This window comes from Carassius auratus, chromosome 11 (genome assembly GCF_003368295.1).
Source record: "Carassius auratus strain Wakin chromosome 11, ASM336829v1, whole genome shotgun sequence".
NCBI lineage: Eukaryota > Metazoa > Chordata > Actinopteri > Cypriniformes > Cyprinidae > Carassius > Carassius auratus.
Window position 1 is genome coordinate 6,754,954 of NC_039253.1, and position 27,068 is coordinate 6,782,021.

The following is a 27,068-nucleotide window of genomic DNA, read 5'->3' on the forward strand; positions in this document are numbered from 1 at the left end:
TGTAAAATGAATAACAAATAAGTAGACCTTTTATATAAATTGACAATTAAATGATAATATCATTTTCTATGACTTTAATACCTCCAGAAAGCATTTACTCCACAATCATAGCCCGATTACCAACTTGGGTGTGAATGAATACAATTTCAACTATTGTCATTTTACAGATCAAATTGCTCTTTTGTTACTGGTCTTATGTCCTGATCTGATCGAATCCCTAAAGGGGGTTTATTAGCAGTTTAGAAAGATATAGTTTGCCTTTCGGTGTCTATATGTGGACATCCATACAAGATAACAAGGTCAGAGTGGTTTAGCTTTTAGTGCATGTGCTTTGTGGGTTTTTACCTAAATATCACATTCCACCTCTTCACCACTTCCTTTTCACTCTCTCTTCTATACTTCTCAAAGAGAAAACTGGGACAAAGACTAAACGAGCAGCCAGAAATGGGTGTTTGGGGAGGTCATCCTTGTCAATCAAAAGCACTGACACAGTTATTACCTGAGATGGTGAAATAACACTCCTCAGAAACCTATCAACACACTCTCTCTAATTCATTATCGCTTGGGTCGATTAAAGCTTACAATCCTTTGAGTATAAACACATTAAGATCCATCCAGCAATCAGAATACAAGAACAGGCCAGGAGCAAAAGTGTCTACACTGGCCACTGTTTTATCGCTTCTGCCAGGCACTGAGTACTTTGTTGAAGAAGGATAAATAAACTCCATCCATCAGCAGCTGCCTGGCTGGTAATGCCTGCAGTCGATGTTCTGCAATGCCCATTATGGTGCCAGCTTACTGTGGGTTCAGTGGTGGGCAAGTGTGCCAAAGAAATGGACTGAGAGAGGCGCAAGCGCTGGATAGAGAACAAGTCCTCCTGCATACAGACAAAAACAGTAAACACATACCACAAGCTTGGACCTGAAAAAGAGACGCGAGCCAAGCAGTTGCAACATTACGGTATGCACGATGCCAAGATATCATTCTGGAAAACTGAGCTATGAAACTAAGATTAAGAAAGATTATGAGGAAATATGGGGAGAAAAAGAAAGAATGCTTATCTGAAGCAATCACTTATCAGACATGTTATGCATTCTTTTGCATTGCGCACACCACTAGGGAATTTTTAGGGTTCGTATGAAATTAGGCTGGAACATTCACTGTGCAACCATGCTGGCTAGTTTGCCTGCGGTCCAAAGATGGGCATGTCTGTCAGGGACCAGAGACGAAGAGGGAAATTTGTAAAATATTTTTGTCTTGGCTATTTAAAACCTTCACCACAAATGGCGGCGCCAGAAGCCGGTCCAGAGGATAGGATGTCAACATTTCCACCCTTTGACATTGGCAGTTTGCGCTTCAGGTAACCTATAAATAATTTAACCTCTGTCACTTACTTTCGATCTGTCTCTGCCTGTCCTCGCTCTTTCAGAGTCACGCAAAACAAAACAAGCACCAGTATCCGGCTTTGGATTCAGAAAGTGCCGAAAAATATTGCTGTTCAGGTAGGGAGGGGAAAAATAAATAAATACATGATGGGAGAGAAAAAAGGATATTTTATATATATAATAGGGCCGGGACTTTAACGCCTTAATTGAGATTAATTAATTACACAAAAAATAACGCGTTAACTAAGAATAATTAATTACAGAAAAAAATCCCGCATTTTTAATAACTTATTTTTGCACTGCGGAACGTTTCTCACTGGATGAGTTTCGGCGGGACCGATTATACTGGAGCACCAACTAGCGTTCGCTTCGCATATCACTACTGTCTATGATATCACCGCAGCACATCGAGTCTCAAGTATCACCTCAACGCAAAATATATAGCAGCTAGCGTGGACTTTACACTTTATGTTGAACTATGTATTATTTTGTTGGTGCAACAGTTTATGTTGAACTCTTTATTGTTTTGGCCAAGGTTATTGAGAGTTGGACTTAGTATGTTATGGCCTCTGAAGCAACAGAGAGATGTTTTCTAATAGTCAGTGTTTCTAATGTTCTGAATGTAATTGACAGTATTGTGTTTTACTTAAAAAACACTTTACAGAAGGTTCCAGCACCTATAAGCTTCCTGAATTTCTGAAATGTACTATTTCTAAATTGTTTCTAAATATGCTATTGCTACACTTAATGGCAAAAATTGCACTGGTCTGCTAGACTTGGTTGAACAAAAATAAACAATATTTTGTTGCTTAAGCTTATGTATTCAGTCATTATTCAATGGTATACTATAAATCCATGTGAAAAAATATTTCTGTTTAGGTTGACAGGCAAAAAAAGATATGTCTATATGGAAATGTCTATATGGAAATGCAAAAAACGCAATGCCAGTACAGAATGAAAAGTGGCGAGTGCAGCAGTATGGAAGGAAGGATTTGGACTGGATTTGTTTGATGTGACAGATTGAGCGTCGCCCCTTGCTCATTTCTGTCAGTGTAAAGGACGCTGGTAAATGGCTGAATTGATTGAGAGAGAGAGATATTCCCTGCTGTGTTATTTTAAATAATGCTCTTCCTCAGGTGGCTACTGAGGGGGAATACAGATGGAGGAGGCCTGCAGCTCTTCTCACTGCAGCTATTACAATGGCCACTTGTGTGGAGCTCAATCAGACATGTATTATCTCATTCACGGGGCTGTAAACACACAGGTTGTGTTTGTGTTGATTAGATCCTCTCTAATTGGATGCACTAATACATACACAATGAATAGTATTAGATATTTGGACATGATTAATATATGGATGTGCAACAGATGCACAAATAACAATTGGCTATTCAATGAGAAACCATTTCTGTGAGAACAAAATGTAGTAGCGCTTAATACTTGCTGATATGATAATAGGTTGATCTGTTCAGTTGCTAAGGTATTCTGAGTAGTTGCTATGGTGTTCTGGGTAGTTCCCAGGTGGTAATGATATTCTGGTCTCTGATTGTTTTTTTGGTTTTGTTCTGTTTATGTGACCATCAAGTGAAAAAACTAATAATACAAATAATAATAAAAAACTTACATGAAAAAAAAAAAAAAATGGAATAGCTGAAATTAAATAACATTTAAGTAGTGTATGAAAAAATGAAACAAAGATAAGAAAATTTGCTTTGGCATATAACTGAAATAGGTTACTTAATAACTAACTAGAAACATATAAACAATTTAAAATGCCAAAATAATTTGAACTTCAATATTTTTTTAAATATAAAAAACGACAAATTAAAATGCCCATAACACAAATTATATATTTTATAAATATTTTATAAATTAAAGTAAAATTTAAAATAATATTTTATGTTAATATAAAAAATAATATAAACTATAATAATAATAATAATAATAATAATAATAATAATAATAATAATAATAATAATAATAATATAAATAATACTAAAATAACACTGGTCTGATTTCTTAGACAAATATTAACACACTTATTAACACAATAAGCCACAAGATTTGAGGTATTATTTATGTTTGTGGCACAAACAGTGTTGGTTTGTTCAATTTTAATGGCTCTATGCAAATTAAAAATTCTTGTATGAAACCAAGCCACCATAATCTTGACCCACCTAGTCTATAATTAATGAAGTAAATGAGCTCCAACATGACAGCAAACAAGATTGAAATTAGTGTCTGCACTCAATAGAAAGGGCAACGAGCTTCAGTCCTGCAGTGTGTGCTTGGCTGATTACATCACAAAATGGATTTTTCACTGTACTTAATGATTATGCCTGGAATATAAACACATGATAATGCTGAGGTGCTGGGAAGTATTTGCTAAACACAAACAAACATCACATGGGAATCTCACACACCCCTCGCAGTTCTTTTATAAACCCTGTTTGGGAAAGCTAGATCTAGTATATTCATGCAGATTACTGAACGCTAACATTATCATGATCTTAATTTCCAGGCATAAGCATTGAGAACCGTGATAAACTCATTTTTTGTGTAATGTTTTGCTTCCAGTAGGGGTGTAGATGTTTTCCCAATCACACATAGCTACTATTAAAAATGCAATTCTATTGTTCTGGCGCATTACCTGGGGATATATCCAGAAACAGAGACTTCCAGATTGTATACTGTAGTGGTCCCATGTATTTGGACGTTGGGAAGTCTTCATAAGTGAGGTTGGTTTCATGGATCTTTCCCTTTATTCTGCAGAGACAGAGGACAACAACTGCATTATTCAAATTCAACATTGGCAACCCACCATACCCCAAGCTGATTCTTCCTCAAAGGCTAAGTCCTGTTTCCAAACACTCGTTTTTGAATCGTACTGTGTTTTCTACATAGCTGTGCCGCCCCTGCAAAGTCAAACAGCTCAAGTTCGCCGTTGGGAGTGAGGTCAATGTGGGCAACACTGAAGATCACTTTCATTAGTTCAAGCCACATTAATCATCTTATTCTGTTTCAGTATGGCTAACCCATTCCCTTCTTATCATTCCCAAATAAAACATCTGCTACACACGCATTTAGAAATGCATTTTTTTTCTTCAAAATGCAGTCTAAAACTTCAAATATTTTTGCTGATTAACAGGGCTAAGGTATGTGGATTTATAGCACACCTGTCATCTAATAGATTACAACCAGCATTGTTATTTATGATATCAAAGTCTCAGCTTTCAACTTTTTTATTATGAAATTCAAACAACAAACACTGCTTTGATCCTCTTTGTGAAATAACAGATCGCTGTAGACGTCTTTCACTTTACTGCTAGTAATAGCACAGAATAAACATGAATGAACATCAGATTGAATGTTAAATGAAACATACAACTTATTAAAATGTTTTTTGTCTTATGTAATCGCTCAGTGTTTCAACTGCAGAAAGACGTCAGTAAAACAGTTTGTAAACAAATGTTATGTAATGTTACATTTACAATAAAAAGCCACTTAATGACCATAGCTAGATAGTTACCTAGAAAAAACAACTCTAGAGAGAAGCAGTTTGCTAAAAATATGTACTGTCTTAACTATTCATGATTTTTTTATCCTATATATATTTTTCCCTAACCCGTTCTTCAATGTTTGTTTGAATAAATTTATCATGAAAACAAGTTATGACAGCCACCGTTTGAATATTTATATATAAAAAAACGAGTAGAAGCATGAATCTATAATTATATTAATAAACAATTTTTTAATTTCTTAAAACATTATCAATGATATTATTGTAAATAAAAAAATATGTTCAATTTAATTTGTATACAAATCAGTTTTTAATTTTAACATTTAATATAATTTACCATGAGAAGAATATATATATAAATATATGAGAGAGAGAGAGATCATTATTTACTGTAAGGCTAAAAAAAGGTGGAAAATTTCAGGTACATCTCTGAAAACTTACCAGGAATTTTTTTTTTCTTACTTTAGGAAAAGTTGAAAATTTTTGGAACATTTTGTAGAGTTAAACAAATTTACTGGAAAATGTCCACCCCTCTGCATCCCTTGAGAGAACAGAATAGAATATAGAAGAATAGAATAACAAATTGAACTTTATAAGGCCCCATTTACACTAGTGTGTTTTCGTTTTAAAACACATAACTTTTGCTATGGTTACACTTATCGTTTACACTACTCTGCCGTTTTCGAGGAGCCTTCCGAAAACACTGCACACCCCATTTTAGTTTGAAAGCTCCATGGTTGGGTTTCAGAGTAAATGGACCAAAACTGAGACTTTTCAAAGCGATGGCGTGGCTGCCCACATTATCTTTGATGACCGTATAAACAATAACATCATGCGCATTTGTTGTACCCATAGATGTAAAGGTAGATTTACCATTCAATCACTCCAATCACGTAGATGCATTCGCGATCTAAATAATAGAGAATCTACCTAGTCATGTCAATGGCTGTACCTGCATGAATGGTCACGTGACATGCGTTTTAGGTTGTGTAGTGTAAACGGAAATCGTTTCGGAAACGCAGGGAAAATACCAGTGTAGACAAGGATTTTTTCATTCTAAAATGCCATTTAAAACAAAAACGCACTAGTGTATATGGGGCCTAAGATCAAAACAGAACCAAATTGCACGTTTTTTAATTTTATTTTTGCCAACATCCAGCCCTACTGATTAGATGTCAATGATCTTTCTACTTCCTAACTAACCTTAACCTAGCCTGTTCCTCAGTGATCTCTCTTCTGACTGTGACATATGGCAAAGGGCAATGGTCACATATATAAGTCAAATAACCTGACTTGCCTTGGTATCTTCCACCAGCAATACCCTCCACGAATCACTTGCTCCCTGACCAGCGGTTTCGAGAAAAAAGACAAAACGTTTTAGACCAGAGAATCTCAAACTACCATACAAAACACCCTCAACACAAGCTCACCCACTCCTCTCTGAGTCACATGCCATCCACAGTACCTGTCTGACGTCAGGGCTATTCCTTCCAAGAACTCGTGACGGCTGGTCCCACTGAGTCGCTCCTGAAGGATCTGGATCCCTTCCTTGACATCACGGAGCTGCTGGCTGTAGCGCTGGATCTTGTGTTCGATATCAGAAAGCGTGCGCGCCGTATCTGCCTCCAGCTCCTCCAGCATGCTCTTCTGTCGTTCCCGCAGGAAGCGGTGAAGTCGCTCAAAAGCTTCACCAATTGTAGCACGAAGGCTCTTTGCTGATGACTATGAAGTAGAGAAGAGAAATGAGACTAGACTAAGAGCCTAGAATTAAAATAGTACACAGTCACAAATAACAACCCTTCAAGACAACCAAGTCTTTACTCTAGGGCACATGAGGAGCATACATTTTAGATTTTTTTTTCTTTTAAGAAATAGATATTCAGCAAGGATGCATTTTATTGACCAGTGACAATAAAATATATTTATAATGTTACAAAAGATTTTTTTAATAAATGTTGATCTTTTAAACTTTATATTCATCAAACAATACTGAAAAAAATATATATATTAAAGTTCCACTAAAATATTAAGCAACACGTTTCCAACGTCGATGATTATGATAAATATTTATTTAGCAGCCACAAAATTACACTTCTGTCAAACAATGCATTTAAATAACTGGAACAAGCTGACAGTTCTTTCATCTACAATAGTGTTCATTCTGAATTAATAATTTTTTCCACCAGAATCGCCAAAACCATTAAAAAATAACATTCCATTTTAAGGCAACGTTCTGCTACAATAAGGGATGTTCAAACTTGTAGTTTGGTTTGCTTGGTTCATTTGGTCCGGACCAAAAAGAAAAGTGATATATTTGGTTCACATTAGCATTTTTGGCACTGAATCTAAAGTCATAGTGATAGGTTCACAACCTGATTGGTCAGCTTGAATGACGTATATATCATGATGGAACTCACCGAACACCCCAAACAATTTAAAGTCAACTTAAAGCAGCGCTGCGGATGTATGATATCAAAGCAACCATTAACCGATCTGTCTGCTTCACACCACTTTAAGACAAACACACCGTCTGCTGGACTAAACGCGCTCATTCTTGCATGTACATATAATTTTATTTTCACTACCTGGAAAGCACTTTACCTCATTGTTCCTCCACGTCTGCCCTCTGTTCATTTTGTTTTGGTTATACCGCATCATCAAATCATGTCGCATAGCATCGCATCTTGTCATTAGTTCCTGTTTTTGGTTATTTTAGAAGTATTTGGTCCTTGTTGCATTCAAGTTTGTTATTTCCAATGTAGGCGCGTGGCATGCACGCTCATAATGGAAGCGACGCCGTCGCGATGCGTACGCGGTGCGACGCGCAAGTTTTTCCAGGTGCGTCCGCACCGCATCGATTTAAAAACATCTCAACTTTTCAGAATGCCGCAACGCACCGTGGGTCATGTGACAAGAACTAACCAATAAGCTTCATCCTTTCCCGTAACAACGTTGAAAACTCACAGTTTTAGTGCTGCAAATCCATTTATCCTGTGCTGAAATTTCCACGTCTTCATGGAGAGAGCACTTCATGGCTGCTTAGCAAAGGCAGATGCCTCAGGGGCGCAACTGTCCGAGCGCTTTGGAAAGAAGGAGAAAGCGGCGCGCCTAGTTTTTTCCACGCGTTTTTAGGCGCGATAACGCGACTAACAGTGCAAACGAACCAAACATGACAAGTGTGAATGCACCCTAAAAGGATAAAATAGGCCTAACTAAAAGAATCATGCTTTTATTATGTATCTAAATTAAACAAAATTAATGCATTTTACTATCAAATCTACACTAGTGATTCCCATGTATTAGTTAGATAGCGTGCTTGACAATTGACAAAGATAATGCAATGTGCAGTTAGAGAAGTCTAAGACTAGTGTTTCAAGTAAATGACAACCTACACAGGGACAACATGGTCAAAAGACCTGTCCTCACCAGGTATATCATGACAAGTTTCCACCATCAAGTAATTGTGAGTCCTAAATAAAATATTGCTTGAAGTGACAAATCCACAGACATATTTGATGTTTAAAATTCAACTGGAGTGTAGAGCGTGGAGCTACCCATGATGAAGAAAATGAGAATTCAGCAACCTTAATAATGTCTTGCTGTGGATTCAAATTGTTAAAAGACAAATTAAGAGAGAGAATGATCTGGTTTACGACACCGCAAAAATAATCTAAAACCACGATACTTATATTTAACTGTCTCTATATTCCTATTAAATGATCATAAATTATTATATATATAGTTTACATTTTTATGTATAGTTTCTATTATAAAATGAATGAAAATTTTGGCAGTCTCTCAATGTATTGTAGTGGACTATGAAGCAAGTGGAAAGTGCTGCAACATTAGAGACGGGGACACGGTCTAATAGTCAGTGGAATTGACATTAGGTTGCTCCTCCTTTAATCTACTGGGTTACTTTAGGACAGCGTCCATGGGAAGGACATGATTACACATGCAGACGGGCTGATGAGCATGGAGATAAAAGCAGCATAGTTCAATGCCGAACGTAAAAGAAAATTGTAAAACTAGCCAACAGAATCATAGACTGAAACAGAGGAAAACAAGTCGAAGAGAGATAAAATGAGATGTTCTGAGGAAGCCAATCATCTCCATTAAAGTGTAAAGAACATCAGTTACAGTTGACAGATCAAAGATCTGAAATCTCAAGGTCGAATCGATGCATGATAGAAACCGTTCCACCGATGACCATCCATACAAACAAGGTGAGCTGCAGATTTTCATTTATTTCTTGGCCTATAATAAGAGCTGGAAGAAACCACAGACTACACCGATGACAAGATTACTCCTACTAACAAATGAAATAAAGGACTTGCTCCACTTCTGTCTTTCCAATGGAAAATAAGATTTCCTTGCAGCCAGGAAGATGAAATCCTATTAAGATCACGTCTCTCTCTGTCGTCATTTGCATCGGCTGAGTCAGCCCACCTGGTGTCGCCTGATGGATGATTGGGACTTAGTGATGCTGAAGTGGTGTTGGTCTCCCCATGGGCCACGCTGTCTCAGATGGGCTCTATTTAAAGCCAGTAAACATGTGCCATGAGCCTAGTGCTACTCGGCCTCACAGCAGCCTGCTTGCGACGACATCTGCTCATCAGACAGATCTTTCCTTGGGGTCTTCCATTCAGATATGACATCGGCACTGCAGACAAGAGGGTCTGTCAGCATGTGTGCCGCCCGAGCTAAATCTAGAGCACGCTAGAGGGGAGGTGGCAACAAGTTTAAAAACAAGCTAACATGAACTACAGGTATTTTTGACCCAAGCTATATGCTTGGGTAGCACAACTATTTTCAACATTAATGATAATAACAAAAGATTCTTGATCATTAACCCTTTGGAGTCGATTCACGCGTATATACGTGTTTTGTGGCCTGATAACACCGAAAAGAACTTAAATTACACTTTTTTGTTCGTACAGATAAGATGATTTTCACATAATTTCTAATCAAAAATACTTCAAGCTCCAGGTTTGACAGTCTTGTGAACAAATGTTCTGTATGTGTTTTATGACCTTATGACTTCAAAATGTAAGTTTTTCTCTAACTACGCATAAAAGATTTTTTCTCAAAAGCAAAATCATGTACATAAATGCTATTTACATATTATTGTAGCCCAGTTTGTATTGAATAAAGCGTTTTCAGACTTTAGCCATGTATATGTTTATAAGAAACTGAAAAAAAGCACAAAAGTCAGGGCATGACAAAACTTCTCCAGGCCCCCAAACACCAGACATCATAGGGTTAAATAGGCATGTGACACTGAAGACTGGAGTAATAATACTACACCCTGTACATTAACATGATTTAATTCATTAGTTAACAAACTGCCAATAAAAATTATTCTAAAGCATTTATTAGTCATTAATTTCAATATTTCAATATATCATATTGCAAACATCTACATTTTCAGCAGACAGACTGGGAAAGAACTGAAAGATACTTCGGTATAATGCAGCTTTCAAGATACATATGCAATCTGTGAGATCAATGAAACGAAAACACGGTCTGCCTCCAGAAATTGCAATAACTGAGATAAAGGTCGAGTTTAAATCTACTTAAAGAGACTACAAGGAATTTGTTCTTCGAAAATTCATGACATGCAATATTCAATGTGGCCTTCCCTCCATTTTACTTCTGCAATATGAGACTGTACAACAGGAAACTTTTTTTTAAAAATAAACAGATTTTTGTGAAATGTGAAAATGAATTGGATTGTCAACAGTGGGTCTACATGACCAGTCAGAGAGGATAGGATGACATCGGTTCTTATAGACAATGAAGCAAGTTATTATATTTTGATGAAAGCTTATGAAGACAAAAAAAAAAAATTATCTCTGGAAAAACATACTAAAGAATCACTCACAATATAACCAGGAACTTGTAGTACAAACTGATAAAAAAAAGTAAACAATTAATCTTTATTTTTTATAAATATACGCAATTATTCACGTATTAATTTATTTATATTGTCAGAATTCCACATTGAATCTTAAAAGTATTGTAGAATCAACATAAAGATTGAATATTTGAAATGTGTGTTTAATCGCATCTTTTTACTTAGTAGCTGTTTTTAATGAAGGCCAGCACCATTGATGCCACTATTGCTACTGGTTTCATTACATGCATTTGTCCCTCAATTTTAGCCATTAATTATAGCCATTCAAATTTACAGTATCAATTAAAGCTATTAATTTTTTTTACAATGAATAGGCTTAGAAAAACATAACTTTTAATTTAATTAAACAGTTCTTAATAGTCATTTAAGACTCATTAACTGTTTATGAGTTCACTCACCAAAAACTGCTATTTTAACATCATTTTGTGGGTTTTAATTTTAGCACTATAGGTGCCGATACTTATTGTGCTTGACTGCATGTTCATAGTGTTCTACTGTAAAGCTACTCAAAGGATGCCAGTAAAAAAATGGATGCTGAGTTAATTGCGTTACACACACACACACACACACACACACACACACACACACACACGCACACACACGCATCTAAAAAAAAATAGAATATTGTGGAAAAAGTTGGACTGAAGCTGAAGTCAGTGCCTCAAGAGTCACCACACCCAGACGTCTTCAGGAAAATCGCTAACAAGCCACTTCTGAAACATAAACATCTGAAGCATCTTACCTGGGCTTAGGAGAAAAATAACTGGACTGTTGCTCAGTGGTCCAAAGTCCTCTTTTCAGATAAAAGTACATTTTGCATTTAATTTGGAAATCAATGTCTGGAGTCTGGAGGAAGACTGGAGACCCACAGGATCCAAGCTGCAAGTCCAGTGTGAAGTTTCCGAAGTCAGTGATGATTTGGTGTGCAGTGACGTCTGCTGGTGTTGGGTCCAAAAGTCAAGTCCAAAGTCAATGCAGCTGTCTACCAGGGGATTTTGGAGCACTTCATGCTTCCATCTGCTGACAAGCTTTACGGAGATGCTGATTTCCTTTTCCGGCAGGGTTTTAGCACCTGCCTACAGTGCCAAAACCACTTCCAATTAGTTTGCAGACCAAGATATTCCTGTGTTTGATTGGCTAGCCAACATGCCTGACCTGAACCCCATATGGAATCTATGGGATATTTTCAAGAGAAAGATGAGAAACAGTTGATCCAACAAAACAGATGAGCTGAAGGCTCAATAGTGCCTCAGCAGTGCCACAGGCTGATCACTTCCATGCCACACCTCACCATCGCTGGAATTTGTACTAAAGGATCCCCGACCAAGCCTTGAGTAAATAAATTAACATACTTAAGAATTCAAATTTTTCTGTTTTGAAAATCTGATTTGATCTTAGGAAATATTCAAATATTTTGAGACTACTGGATTTTTGACTTTCATGAGCTGTGAGCGCTTATCTTTGAAATTGAAATGGGGGTGGTGTTGGCGCAGTGGATAAGACACATGCCTTTGGTGTGAGAGACTCGGGTTCGAATCCACTGTGAGACAACAATGTGTCCCTGAGCAAGACACTTAACCCCTAGTTTCTCCAGAGGCGTGCGACCTCTGACATATGTAGCAATTGTAAGTTGCTTTGTATAAAAAGCGTCAGCTAAATGAATAAATGTAAAATGTAAATGTAATGTAAAAACAAAAAAACTTTTGAAATCTTTTACTTTACGTGTAATGAATCTAGAATATATGAAAGTTTCACTTTTTGAAACAAGTTACCAAAACACTTTCACGATGTTAACATTTTTGGAGATGCAGATATATATATAAATGTCTAAATATAATACTAAAAATAAATGGCTATATAAAAATCCAAATATGTCTGTGTTATTGTTCCACTCATGAGTCCACAAACAAACATACCAGTGGGACTGTGGAAATTGTACAATATAAGACCAAATAAGACCAACAACAGAGGTCCAACAGTGTCAGGAAGCTCTTCCTCCACAATAATCTTCATTTCCAAACAGCAAGGTAATTAAATAAGGGCTGAAGAAAACAGGGAGAGGGACAATGTGGCAGTATTGACTGTGGTGTCTCTTGTTTTACTAATTAAAACAAGGTGTCAAGATTAAAGACCTGCTCAATAAACCAGTATGGTTGTTGGAAATTCAATGTCAACAGAGAGAGAGAGCGCGAAAGAGAGGAAAGAGAGAGAGAGAGAGACAACTGAGCAAGAGACAGAGTGAAAGACCTGCCATGAATCTGTAATGGCCGTGGTGAGCAGAATAAACTCTTTGTCAGCTGCATTTCGATTTCCTCAAGACCTGATTCCAGATATGGTTTCAGAGATGAAATTGAGACGTGGTTTCAATATCAAGTAATAGTCATTTGAATCAAGGTGCTGAATTTGTGGATGACTGGTTAATAAATCACACCTGGTCCATCAATCTAGAATTGACCCTCTGGCATTGAACATCCAGCAATAAAGACTACTATATCTATTACATATTATGATACGATTCTGATTACAAGGGAGTGGAACATTATTTAAAATGACCAACAGCACTCACTTCAATCGTTTTACATGGCTAGGGTCAGACCCTTAATGGAAGCCCACAGGAAAATTGTTCGTTTTATGGAGCACCAGGTTAAATGGGTGATTTTCCTCTTCAGGATATCATGCATTGACAGGTGTGTACCTTGGTTTCGGTGAGCTGTCTCTGCAGTAGCTGCAAAGCCTCCGTATGACCCTTCTCACTGTCCTGTAGAGTCGCCAGCTGCTCCTTCATCTCCCTCTGCAAGAAACCACAGTACAACAGATCATGTCATTTATTGCCCATTAATCTGGCAGCCTCTGATCCAAAGTAATTAGTCTGAACTGCTTCCAAAGCCTTTCTAACAGAGATACCAAAACTCTGACAGCAATAAATGTGATGTTACTGAAGCTGCACACAACCCTTCATTGCATGCTCGGCTAAAATAAAAATCACTGAGCTTGACAATATAGGAAAGCACACTTTTCTGGGACTGGGATCCTTATCTTTAGTATACAGGACATAAACGGTGTGTCAGACTGGAAATAAACTCCATTAAGGCCTTAACAATGAGAATTATTTCAATTTGCTTCAAGTCTGATTTAAAGCCCTTGGTCTTAACGTCCCGTGTGCTGATATCTGATAAACCTTATATGACTGAAATAGGCTATATATGCTATAATTCAGTCCTTTCATGAATGGTTTTTATCTAGACTGGAAGTTTCACATTTTTAGATAGGTGCAGAGAAAGGTGGCATTATTGTTGCAGGCAAAAAAGAGAGAAAAAGCTGAAATTAATAAATAAACAGCGAGTCTCCAGAGAGGTCTGTGTCAGGGAAAGTGGGTCTGTGCCGCAGTGGACGTGGCAGAATCGGGACGACGGGCCATGTTTGCTCGCCTGGAGGCAGAACAGGAACAGGCAAAAAGCACCAGCCCCATTACAATACACCAGAGCCAGAGCTCATATGTATAATATAGACATATTAATACATAACATATTCTTAACAATAAGCAGTATAATTTCAAGCAGTAATCATGGCTGTCGCCTTAGCAAATGGTGAGAGACGAGTTACACAAACAAACCTTGAATGCTGTGACTAATACTTGATGCTTACCTTGAGAAACACCACTAACTGATGCTCTCATTGTTCCAGTTGGACATGAACACCAATGAGGCTAGGTCACATATTTTATAAACTAGACTATCCTGAAAAACATATTCATCCAACATTCCAGCAGTGTCATGTTGTTTTAATACGTGATTCGTTGAAAATGAATGAGATTGCAATGAAAAGCTTCTGGGACCACTGCTTTTAACTGAAACTAAAACTATTAAAAATCAGTTTTGGTCATTTTAATTTAAGAATTTTTTCTTAAAAAATAGTACATTGAAATAAAATAAATTGAAGCTAAATATAAATATTTAACAGCTAATAAAAAACGGCATAAGCAAAATAATAATAATTTTGGTGGTCAATGGCTACCAATTATTTGGTTCCCAACATTATTCAAAATATCTGATTTTGTGTTCAACAGAAAACAACTTGAGGGTGAATAAATTACAGAATTTTTATTTCTGGGTGATCTAGCCCTTTAAAAAAAAAGTTAATCACAATATGTCTGGCAGTATTATCTGACTGCAATGAAACTCAAATACAAGTGAACATTAAAAACTGTTCTCAGTTGTATCCTTTACAGGACAAAGAGCAAAAAGTATTACTTTCTTTAAAAAGATTATTACCTCAGAGAAATGCAGTTTGGATTCGACGAGTACCTAAAGGTGGGCGTACACGGGGCGAATTTTGCTGTTGTACGAGTTCGCATGCAATTTTTTTTCAATCGTGTGGAAATCGCGTATGCTCGTATAGTCGCGGGCCGTATCATGAGCGAGGAGTTACAAGCCGAGCAGAGTGCTTTACGAGCACTTCCTGACCTCCCGATAATTTTTAAACATGTCTAAAAAGTTTGTGAGTTATCGGTTTGAATTTGTGACGTGTGAGGTTATACGAGCCGATTTATTAATCTATCTGAAGTTGACCAATAACGAACTAAGAAAACCACAGAAGAAGAAAGACGAAGACGGCAACACCACCATAGATGTAACGGTTTTCTATACTGTACAAACTGTATATTGTATCCACATAGAATACCTCTCTATCAAACACGGAAAAATGCATGTTTAAAATTTCAACGAAACACCGTTTAGTATTTTTTTTAAACCATTTGTTTTACGAGGGCACAGGAAGTGTCCTCATTAACCATGTTTACATTGTAATACCCATGTCATTATTAATATTTGTGTCCCCATAAACCATATACAAGAACACACTATGGTGACCAGACGTCCCGGTTTCCTGTTGCTGAAAAAGAACCTGTATATGTAGGAAACAGTCACAGCTCTTATCAATATTTTATATGCAGTTATGAGAGAGGGAGAGCAGTTTTATTAGGCCTGTTTGACTTGAAGCAGTGCTGCACAGAATGATCACTGTATGACATCAAAGTATGGTGGATCCGTGTACGCTCATCGCTCTCGCGGTACTTTAATTTCATACAGTGATCCTTCTGTGCAGCACTGCTTCAAGTCGATTGCGCCTATCAGCTTCGTGCGATTGCTTTGGAAATTGGCAGGTCGTAAAATCGTGGTGTATATCAACTAGTCCGTACGATTTTCACATAAACTCACTCGTGACATGTGCATGGACGTACGATCTTCTGACCATCCGAATTTGCATGTGTACGCCTGCCTTTAGGTGCCCTTCCCAGAATCCAAATCGCTAGGTTTCAGTGTGCATACCTGACAGATGAGAGCTGTCTCTAATGCGTCAAGTAAAAGCAACATAACCAGCTAGTGCACTTAGGGAGTAAAACGCAAATTGTTATTGGGTCATTAGACCATACATTTTTTTATGTGCCATTAATCACCACATTTCAAAAATGTATCCAGAGAACTGACAACTTCTTAAAACAAAAATCTGTCTGTGAACTCGTGGCACAGAGCCTGCAAATGAATCATTTTTCCAGCGAATCGAGTTAGCATGCTCAAAATGTCTGAACAAAGGATTAAGTGTGCTTGTATTAGCTGCATGGAGAGCATAGAGCACTTGAGGTCAGAGGCGGCCCACGTTTATATCAATCAGAGCAGGCGAGAGGAACTTTGACATGACATTTCCCCAGGATCCCACATGGCAGGGGGAAGAAGGTCACTGAAGGCCGACTGCAAGAATAAAACTTATTTCACTCATCTTTGCATTTGAGCAATATATTCAAATCAGATTTTGGTAAGAGCTCAGCAGTGAATATCCACTTTTGAACTGACCATGGTTTCAAAGATATGTGTAGAATATTTATGAAAGATACATACCACACTATACTATACTACAGGGGTGATTTCTCCATTAGAGCGATTGGCGACGCTCCACCAAAGCACGAAAGGGAGGGATTTTTCTGCCTCTAAACAGTCCAATCAGTATTGAGTCGAGTTTTGTGTAGTACCGCCCCTTTTTGTGCGATTTCTGTCAAGACTTAGAATCACCCCGAGTGCTCTCATTGACTTTTATTCAAAGATCTTTTTTTTCTTTTTTCGTACTGCAGGCACTGCAATGCATTCTCTATGAGATCCGGGAAGGCTCGAACTAAGCCTGGTGGGAACAGTGATATCCAATAATATTTTTTAAACTATTTTGAATTTGAACAACAAGAAAAAATAATAAAAACTGCTTTAATATCTTTATCAAATGTGAAAATCGTTGGGAAAGGAGCAGAAAGTGGCACGGTTGGCTTTTTCCTGAGTTTTTAGGCACGACATTTGAATGACCCTGAAGTCTATACTGAACACTACAAAGCGACCTTTGCTGATTTACTCACATTCAAAATCCCCTCAATCATTGATTTTTTTATTTTTTTATTAAAAATAAATCAATATTTATTAAATACATTTACTTTTCTTCATGGGCATTTCTGAAAAAGACCAAACCAACAACTTTGAATAAACACTTAAACATTTTAAAACAGAAAAAAAACGTTCAAGACTATGTAAACACAAAAATTATAATTTACTTCCTGATTTCATTTCAAACTCTTATGATTGGACCACACTTCTCTTTTCCCCATGTAATGAATAGTGACCACAGCTGTCCTTGGATACATCCACTTTCACTGTATGATTTTTTTGGGGGGTTTTGTTCCACAACCACAAACCTGATTGCAAAGCATATGGTTACATTGTAACCATACAATGTAGTCTGTTTCTCAATTCCAAGAATGCAAAGAACGGACTAGTGTTCTTGTGGAGACTAAGAACTAAAACTAATATTTGATGATAAAAACTATGACAAAATACATGCCGTGTCTTCGTAAACAAGACGAGACGGGACTATAATGTTATTTGAGGACTACCGGACATTCAAAATATCTCTATAGACTGTCTAGTCCTTAAAAATGTGCATCCCTGTCATTGGACTGCAATCGGATAAGGGGCATTCGCATATCTAGTCTCAGAGTGGCAGCCACAGTAGATGGAAAGACCACCAAAACAAGAACTAATGATTTGAAACAAAGGCCTAAGCATCCGAAAGGGTAGGGATGAGGTGAGACACAATACGTTGTCCATTAACTTATAGTAAAGTGAAGGCGGGATAGGTGGAATCCCGTTGATAGAAACTCTTGTACGCGAATGATCCACTTCTTAAGTTGTCATATACAGCAAGCGATCAGTTCTCAGCGCTCAAATAAACACACAGCACTCCAGATGTCTATGGTGTAGAGTATCTAGTATGACTAAAAGTTGGCAAAAATGCTACGACTTTTCGACTACTAAAACTATATATAACTCATTTGACTAAAATGTGACTAAGACTATTAAGCATTTTTATCTCAAGATAAAGACTAAGACTAAATCAAAAATCACTGTAAAAATTAACACTGGCGTAGAGTGAGAAAACAAGGACGCAAGATCACTTAAGAACGCATATTGAGAAATGGCCAGCATCTTTTGTGACTGGTGCCTTTTGCGTCATGATTATGGTTAGTGTAGTTCTCTAGACTTTTGTGTAGGTATATAACATCCATCTTGAAATGATTACTTGTTATTGCTAGGAAACTACAGCAAATGTGATTCTGAATGGCCATTTTTATTACTGTTGAACTTGATTCTTTAGCATTGTTTGTTCTATGAACCTCCTCAAAGATTCATTAAACAACCAGCTGCCTAGAAGCTAAAGATATGTTCTAACTGCTGGCGCTGATGAGAGTAAAGGAGATAATCAAGGGTGAATAAATTATGAAATGCACCAGGAGTACTCAAGATACTTCACGCACCCCTGAGATCAAATGCATTCGAAGTGAAGCAGTTTGACGTCACTGACGAACCTTGAGTCAAATCTGGGAAACTTGGACAAAATCATCATACTTAGAACGTGTTTTCATTCCTGGAAAAAATCCACATCACTCAGATGACACGAAATGGAACGGAAATTTGTTGCCATGAGGAAATAGGTTTCCAAATAATCCAGCTACACAGGTCTCATCAGGCCGAAGGGTACACAATCAAGGACACTTTGGCATAACCTTGTACGCACCGGTGTAATAATTCTGCAAGGCAGCAGGATCCAAAGTAATAAACAGCCTGGGTGCACAAGGCTGCTTCTGCCGTCCCTATTTATGATTTGTGTGTAAATCACATCTGAAGAAGACAGCAAATGTGTCATCTGCACTCCTTCTTTAACAGGGTCCAATCAAACCAACTCGACCACATATAACAAACATGAATCACAAGGGCAGTGGCCACGTGTGAGTCATTTGGTCATCACCATGCATCACTTGTCAGGACACGACATGTCTGTTTGCTAGACTTCACTGCAAGTTGTTTCTGCTGTCAAGTGAAGATTAAAAAACAAGTACAGAAAAAACTAACCTATTCTTCCCGAGTATTTAAGTTAAAACAAATTAAATGTATTATATCCCCATGAAATCTGATACTACTAAGAAGGGTGTTCTTAGACAACATGTGTGTGTTACTATTATTGCTGGATTGTGTGTAGCATATTAATAAAATTTAAAAAATGTATTGCGATTTATGCACGGTTCGACAAAACAACTGTCTCAAACCAGTGTCAGACATACTCTTGTTTATCAGTAGATAATTATGTGCTTCTAATTTATGAAGAAAATAAAATAACAGATTGAATATTTCACAGAAGTCATTTGCAGTTTTCAAAAGAAAGCTATATTTAATCATTGCATGCAAAATGTCCAAATGCAAATACAAACAGCTCCATGTTCAATGTTCTGAAGTCCGCTGTTTGTGTCTGTCAAAGGCCTTTAAAGGAATAGTTCACCCCAAAATTAAATGAAAAGTAATACTGCTTTCTTGTAGCTATCTGACAGCAAGTGATTTCTCCAAAAAACAAACTCATCTACATCTTGGATGGCCTGTAAATTACATTTTCAGCTTCTACAGTGGCGAATTAAACTACAACAAATATAATTTTGTGTTCCCAGTTGATTCAATACCAAAAGAGAAAAAAATATTGGGAGCTTGAATACGGTGGTTAGAAGAGAAAAAGATGTCAAATTTTACAGACACTCCCACGACCGCAGTTTTCTGAAACAAGATAATGTCCATTTTATTATAATAAATGATGATGATGAATTGTAACATTTCTTAAAATAAAAATATTTAAAATTGCTACATATGTAATGTTAATGACTGTGGAAAAGCATCGTCACAGTCGGTGAAAGGGGCCCATACTGATTTACTCTGACTGATGCATCGCAACTTGCTTGAACAGGCGCTTAATTAAATTATTGTGATGTCTGTAAAACTGCTGTATTATAGCATGTCATCTTGCTAACTTAGTTGCTTTTATTGTGCAGTCAGTGGTTGATTCGGCTGCACTTTCCCTTTATGCGGTAATGGTGGCATCTCAGGGAAGATCATCCCTGGGGAATAAATCCACCTCGGGAATAAAACCTGAATACCCTTGTATATTATTCATTAAACACAAGCTACATAAAATCTGAAGGAAATATGAGGGAAAAAGCACAAAAATCGGGCTGCCAAGTCAGGTTGGAGATCTTGCAGCTTTTCATCCGCTTTTCTACATATGAAAGTGTGCTCAAACTGCACCACCGATGCTTATGGCTGCCTTTCCCCTGGTATCAGCAGACACTACAGCCTGCGTGAGCGGAGGGAGGGCCTGCACCCTGCAGTCTAAGCACGTCATCTTTGCCACAGCACACTGACACATGCTTGCAGCAGTATGATAATGCAGACAATTTATAGTGCATGCATCGCAGCTTTCATACAGCAAACGGGGTGAGGATTCAGGTCTGGATGGCAACGAATGAGTCTGTGTGATTTGCATACATTCAACTGGTTTCTTAAAACAGTGTTGTATGCATCAACTGCGAGCACGGGCTGTGTGGTTGCACCTGGTGATGACATGAAAAGAATAGGTAATTAATAATACAAATATATGTAGATGTCATAAATAATAAAATGTAGTTGATAAAATATATAACGTTATGTATTTTTATTTAAAATACATTACACATAACAAGTTACAAAATATATAAAGAATGTAATAGCTGGTGGTGTGAAATAAATACATTTAAAAAATGACACTTTACATAAAATAAATTATATTCAAAATGTCCGTTTTTTTTTTCGTTCTTGCATTGGAAGTCATTGGTAACTAAAACAGCTTTGTTACCAACAGTCTTCAATATATCTTATTTTATGTTCCAAAAAAGAAAGTAGCCTACGTCATTCAGGTTGGAGTAAATGATGACATTTTTGGGTGAACTATTGAACCTGTTAACCAGACCCCATTATGGGACTCACAGCTGAAAGTGCCCTACTTAACTTAAAATTGTAACAGTTCCTTACTTCAGTGTGTTACACGCATGATTTTGGAGAAAAGTATCTATATATATAATCTAGACATGGGTTACGGTTATGTCTCATGAGATTATATTTCAAATCTGAAGAAGATATCATGAAAAATGAGATTGCTGCAAATATTTATCTGAGACTATGTCTCTATGTGTCAATTTTAAAACAATAGACAGAAACTTAGACATCTTATAAGTGATTTATTTGAGCACTAGAAAAATACAATAAGAATTGAGTAAGAAAAATAAATGAGAAAAATAAAAAAGATTTAACTTTGTTTGCCAATTACAGAACATCCTGAGGTTGCTAGAAATGCAGCATTTACAATGAATTCTGGTAATAAAGTCAATTATCAAGTGCTGATGGCCAGTTATAGAGATGGGTATCATATAAATGCATCATAAAGTCAATAATGACACTACATAAAGATGCGTTCACTTTGATAGCCGTGTTCATACAGTAATAGCGAGCTGATTTGTGTTCAAACAGATTGGTAATCATGTAGATACATTCACATTCAACATAAAACACACTCTCAAATATATGAAAACTGTTGAAAATAAAACAAATAAAGAAGGCAATCGCTTAGTTCCGAGCTGTCATGATAGAGCGCCAGAATTCAAATAAACAATCTTCCGCCTACCTTTCACTTTTTTTTGTTTGTGGATCATGTGAAGGCAGCAGAGATGTGCTCTCGCTCAATCAGCACAGTGGAGTGCATCGTTTTGTTAACTTTGTGGTTTATTATTTTTAATTGTCTGAGATACTCACAATATACACGCAATATCACTTTTGCCGCACAATGTTCATGCAATTATGCTGCAGGTATCAGAAGTTCGGCGTGGTTGGCGCTGACACTGCATTCGTGCTGCACTCGAGCACAACTAAACCATGCTCTGGCCCACCTCTTCCAACAGAGCAAGTGACAGCTAAATGAACCGGAGCAATCACACAAGTCAAAGAACTGGGCTTTGGGGGACAATCACACTTGGGCAACTTGTTTTTAAATGTTTTTGTTAAACTTGTTTTTCTATAACAAACTATTAAATATTTTCTATAAAAATGTTAATGCCCTGGCAGTGGCAAATAGTTTTGGTTTTATATTTAATTTGATTACATTTATGTTTAAGCTGAGACTTACAATTAATATTTTAACTGCTGAATACTGCTGTAAAAAAACACCTTATTTGATTAAAGTATGTGCAAATCAAATGTTTTTGTACTTTTGTTTAATTGTTGCCCAGCACTAATATATATATATATATATATATATATATATATATATATTTGTTTTATATATATATAAAACAAATCGGGTTTCGGGTTTATGTAAAAAAAAAAAAAAAAAAAAAAGTATTTTATATTTACGCATTTATTATGCATTTAGCAGACACTTTTATCCAAAGCGACTTGCATTGCATCTAGGCTAACAATTTTCTCCTAACATGTGTTCCCTGGAATTTGAACTCCCAACCTTGCGCTTGCTCACGCAATGCTCTACCACTTGAGCTTCATGAACACTATAAAAATAATTTATAAATAATTAAATATAGTTTATAAACAATTTACATAAAATAAAATATTAAAATATTCATAAATTAAACAAGTTACATATAGAAATGAGACATTTTAATAATATTATTTTATGTAAAAAACAAATCAATAAAATATATTATATATGAGATTAAATATCCTGCAAAAAAAAATCTGGTGTGGACAGCAATGAATACATCTGCATGATTTACAAACAAGCACAGGTTGTGTGGTTGCTCCTGGTGCTGCCATGAAAAGATGTCCCTCAAATGCTTTTGTGTTTTGTGCAACAACAAAAACAGTGAAGCACAGAGGCCGACCTTGTTTACAACCAATTGCCAGTAGGGTTTGGTGTCCATCATTGTCAATGTTCATGCAACACATTAGATGCCAATAACAAACAAAGCTAGAGCTCACAACTGACAAATCTGACCTTTTTTTCCTGCTGATCTAGCCCTCCCACTCAGTCCAATGCAAGAAGATGAATGCTGAAGGTTTCTAACTGATGTATTAGGGCTGGGACAATGCGTCGAGGTCATCGATGACGTCAAAGCAAAAAATACGTTGACGCAAAATATGCGCATCGATTCGTCGACCTGTTTTTATTTCTCTAAAAAACATTTACAAAACGTTTACCTTATGTGCGCTGAATAAACTTGATGGCCGGATCAACATTCTGTCCAACGTTATATAACCAATCCAGGGGTTTTTCTGCATTGAACTTTTTTTTTTGGCGGCTGTCAAAGCCTTATTTGATCGGTGAGTGATGTTGAATAGAATGACTGCTGCGCCTGACAGGGCGCGTATGAGAGAGAGCTTTCTTTTATTGTCTATGGAGTAAAAGAAGTTTACTTGATGTGCTTATGCGCAGATAGCTAAGTTAACAACACAGAGATATTTGAAGCAGTTTTACTCACCGCATGCGGTTCCAACACACGATCGTGACCCTTTTTCGTTGGGACTGCATTATCCTTAAGAAATAAACGATGTGCAAATCCGGCGTCAAACTGGACCTTGTTTGTAAAACAAGCATCTTCGAAATGCAGGGAACAAACAAAAACACTTGCACAACTCCGTTGATGCTCTGTAAAAATAAACTCCATCCACTGGTCCCTTAATGCTGTTTCTCTATTGGTAATCTGTGCAGGGTTGTCTTGCCCTGGCAACCAAAAACACACTTCTTTTGTGACATTTCGCGACGCTCTCGCTCTGATCAGTGAAGTCTGTTGTGCTCTCAGTGCTCTGCTATACGGGAGCGCGCGCTCTTCCGGCAGAAGTGCCTTAGGACCCATATAAGGAAATTCCGCTCCATCTAACGTCAGACTGAGCCATACTTGAAAAAAACTTTCCGAAACTTGTGACAAACCGGAAGAGGTATTTTTGGAACAGAAATACTCCTTCAAACGTACAACTTAATTTTTGAAACTTGGTCCATGTTTAGCATGGGAATCCAACTCTTTAACAGTGTAAAAAACTCAGTATGCATGAAATAGCATTTCACCCCCCCTTTAAACACGATAGAAAAAGGGCGAAACACCAAAGTTTCACGCGCGCTAGCGCACTCACAGTCATCAAACTACACGAGCGCTGTCTTGCTCTCTCTCTCTCTCTCTCTCCTGCATATTAACCAAAATCATTAGACACCATAGAAAAAGGGTGGAACGCCAAAGTTTCACATGGAGCATTCGGAGATTTTATTTTCTCCATGACAGGCTGCTGGCTCCTACTGTTAATTATTTTTTTTTTTTGGAAAAGCACTCTGTATTAGCTTAAAGCCCTCAAGTTTACATTGGTTACTGTAATCTTTCAATTGCTCTAAACAAGTATTTTGGGTGACCTTTTTTATTGAATGCTAGACATCAAGTTGTTGTTATTTTCATCTAAAATAACTTTTTTTCAGTAAGCTAGGCCCTATGTGTTCAGTAAGTTTGTTTCAGTAAGCTATGTGTTTTCAATGCTTCAAGGTTTTATTGAATGCTATCTCTATACAAGTGCAAAGTAATGCATTCTTAGACTTTTATTTTGTATTTTTAAGAGCAATAAACATATATTGCAATGTTAAGGAATTCATGTTTTTTTCATTCAGATATGTAAATAAACGTATAAATTGTTAGTAGTCAATTAATGGGGAGATAATCGAAATCGAATCGGTCTGAAAAAAATAATCGTTAGATTAATCGATGCATCGGAAAAATGATCGCTAGATTAATCGTTTAAAAAATAATCGTTTATCCCAGCCCTATAATGGATGTTGGTTGTGTGGACACCAGGAAAAGCTGGCAGCACAAAGTTTACCACTACTCAATCCGAACAAGATTACCATTCCTCAATGGCTTTGACTCTCAAAAACCATGCAGAAATGCTTTGCAATATTCAATAATTTAAATAAATCAGTAGAACTGTGACTAAAATGTAATCAAAATGGAACCAGGCAGTGCAGAAGCAATCAGCATGCTGTCACTGTCACCGTGATGGAGGCTGCCTTGCCGAAAGCGTTCTGTGCCGTTTTATATATATACACCTTATAAATTTCCTCTACGTGTAAATGAGTGACTCAGAGTTGAGTAAACCGTGGGCTTGTTTTTTCCCTTATTTCCCTGTCATGATAGTTCAGAATGAACAGCGCTGAAGAAACTAGCTCAGAATCTTCAGCAAAATGTGATGCAAGGTAAATTCAAATGAGGGAAGTGGGTTGTATCGAGCAGAGTTTCCTCTAGAGGTTAGGATGTAGGGCAAGTCATGTAAATGATGAATGCAGCGACCCACCCCTCCCTTCTCTACCACGACACAGAGTTTAAACATGGTGCATGCACACTCTCTTCAACCAGCTACAATACACTCCAGTCCTCTATCTGCACCATGACAAAGTGGATATGCAAAAGCATCCTAATATCAGGAACAGCAGCACTTTAGAGAGTTGCCCTTGCATGATTTAGGCTACACCTGGATTTAAGACTTGGTGATATGATGGCATACCAAAGCGATTTAAAAAAAATCTGACACCAAGCAAAAAACTTTAATTTACTCTGTAAACTTCCACTAATCCTACTAGATGCCAGATTTTTTTTTTTTTTTATTATAATGCTGCATGTTCCAAAACTGTGTAGAGGGTTGATGTTTAAAAACATATATTCTTTATTCGTAAATGCAATATGGTTAAATTCGGCACTTTAAAATACTGTAAATAATTATTTAATACATATTATTCTGATTCATTTTAAGAATATTTTTCCATCAACTGGTCACAACGGTGGAATGGCGGAACGTGAAGTAGATGCGCTGAATGAAAGCGCACATTCACTCTCTGACAGCAGGTGCGATGAACAGCAGAAATGTAGCCGTTACCCTGGAAATCCTGTAAACAAAGCAGCTGTGTAAAAGACATATTATGGTTGAATTTCCTGCAAAAAGTTACTATATCATGATATACCATTACCATGAAAAAAATACTCATACCAGCCACTCCTTTCTGCATTCATCCATCAATAAAAAAACAGCACTGAATATGGTGGGTATGAGGGGCGTCTTGTTGATTCGCCACATTAGGCAGAACCCTGGGTTTTGGCAGGCACTGCGTGTATTGCCTGCTGCTTCTGCTGAAAGCTGCCAAAAGGACTTGTTGAAATCATGAAGGCCCTTTATGAGCGAGAAAATGATAAAGAGCTCCAAGCAATTTGAGCTTTTTGTGCAGGGAACAAGGAATAAAACAGAAAATTAGACAGAACTGACACAACAGTTAAGGACTTCATTCAAAAGCACTGGGGGTCTAAACAAACCCACATGTTGACATGTTCCATTCTAAAGCACTGCATGATGTACTGTCAAACAGTATCTTGCCATCTACATTAGATGCCATCTATATTAGATCATCTAGAGTAGTTTGCTCAAACATGCCCTCCGTTCAACACATGCTTCCCAGCACTCCACAGGGACGAGGAAGAGGCTTCCTTCACAATCCCATTGGCAGGAAGTGCAAGGATGGGGGGGGGGTCACCTACAGCGAGGCTGATGAGATGCAGTGGACTGGAAAACACTGGCTGAGAAGGATGTTAACTCAACTGTCCATAAGACATTACTTAGTAACATTACTGTAGATAAAGAAGACATTTCTCGTTTACTCGTGTTTGTTCAGACTAATGGTAGTTCAGGCAAAATACATGTTTTTTTTCCTCCCCAGTTGTTCCTTCAGTAAGCGTGAAAGAAGAATCTGCTTTAAAGCAAACAAAAGCCAGCATGAAACTGAAACTAAAAATATCCTTTACTGGGGAGATTATGGCAAAACCCAA

The 27,068-nt window shown here is 37.2% G+C and overlaps 1 protein-coding gene across 2 annotated transcripts in view; it reads right to left on the bottom strand.

Moving 5' to 3' along the window:
- LOC113110879 (E3 ubiquitin-protein ligase TRIM62) overlaps positions 1-27,068 on the bottom strand; it is a 52,561-nt gene that overhangs the window by 2,234 nt on the left and 23,259 nt on the right. The window contains exons 3-6 of one of the 2 annotated variants that reach the window (XM_026275144.1): positions 13,518-13,613; positions 6,371-6,627; positions 6,203-6,247; positions 4,036-4,151 (exon numbers count right to left, since the gene is read on the bottom strand). In XM_026275144.1, the coding sequence (XP_026130929.1) occupies positions 4,036-4,151; positions 6,203-6,247; positions 6,371-6,627; positions 13,518-13,613 (514 nt within the window). The remainder of the gene's footprint in view (positions 1-4,035; positions 4,152-6,202; positions 6,248-6,370; positions 6,628-13,517; positions 13,614-27,068) is intronic. The other variant, XM_026275145.1, reaches the window with a different exon arrangement.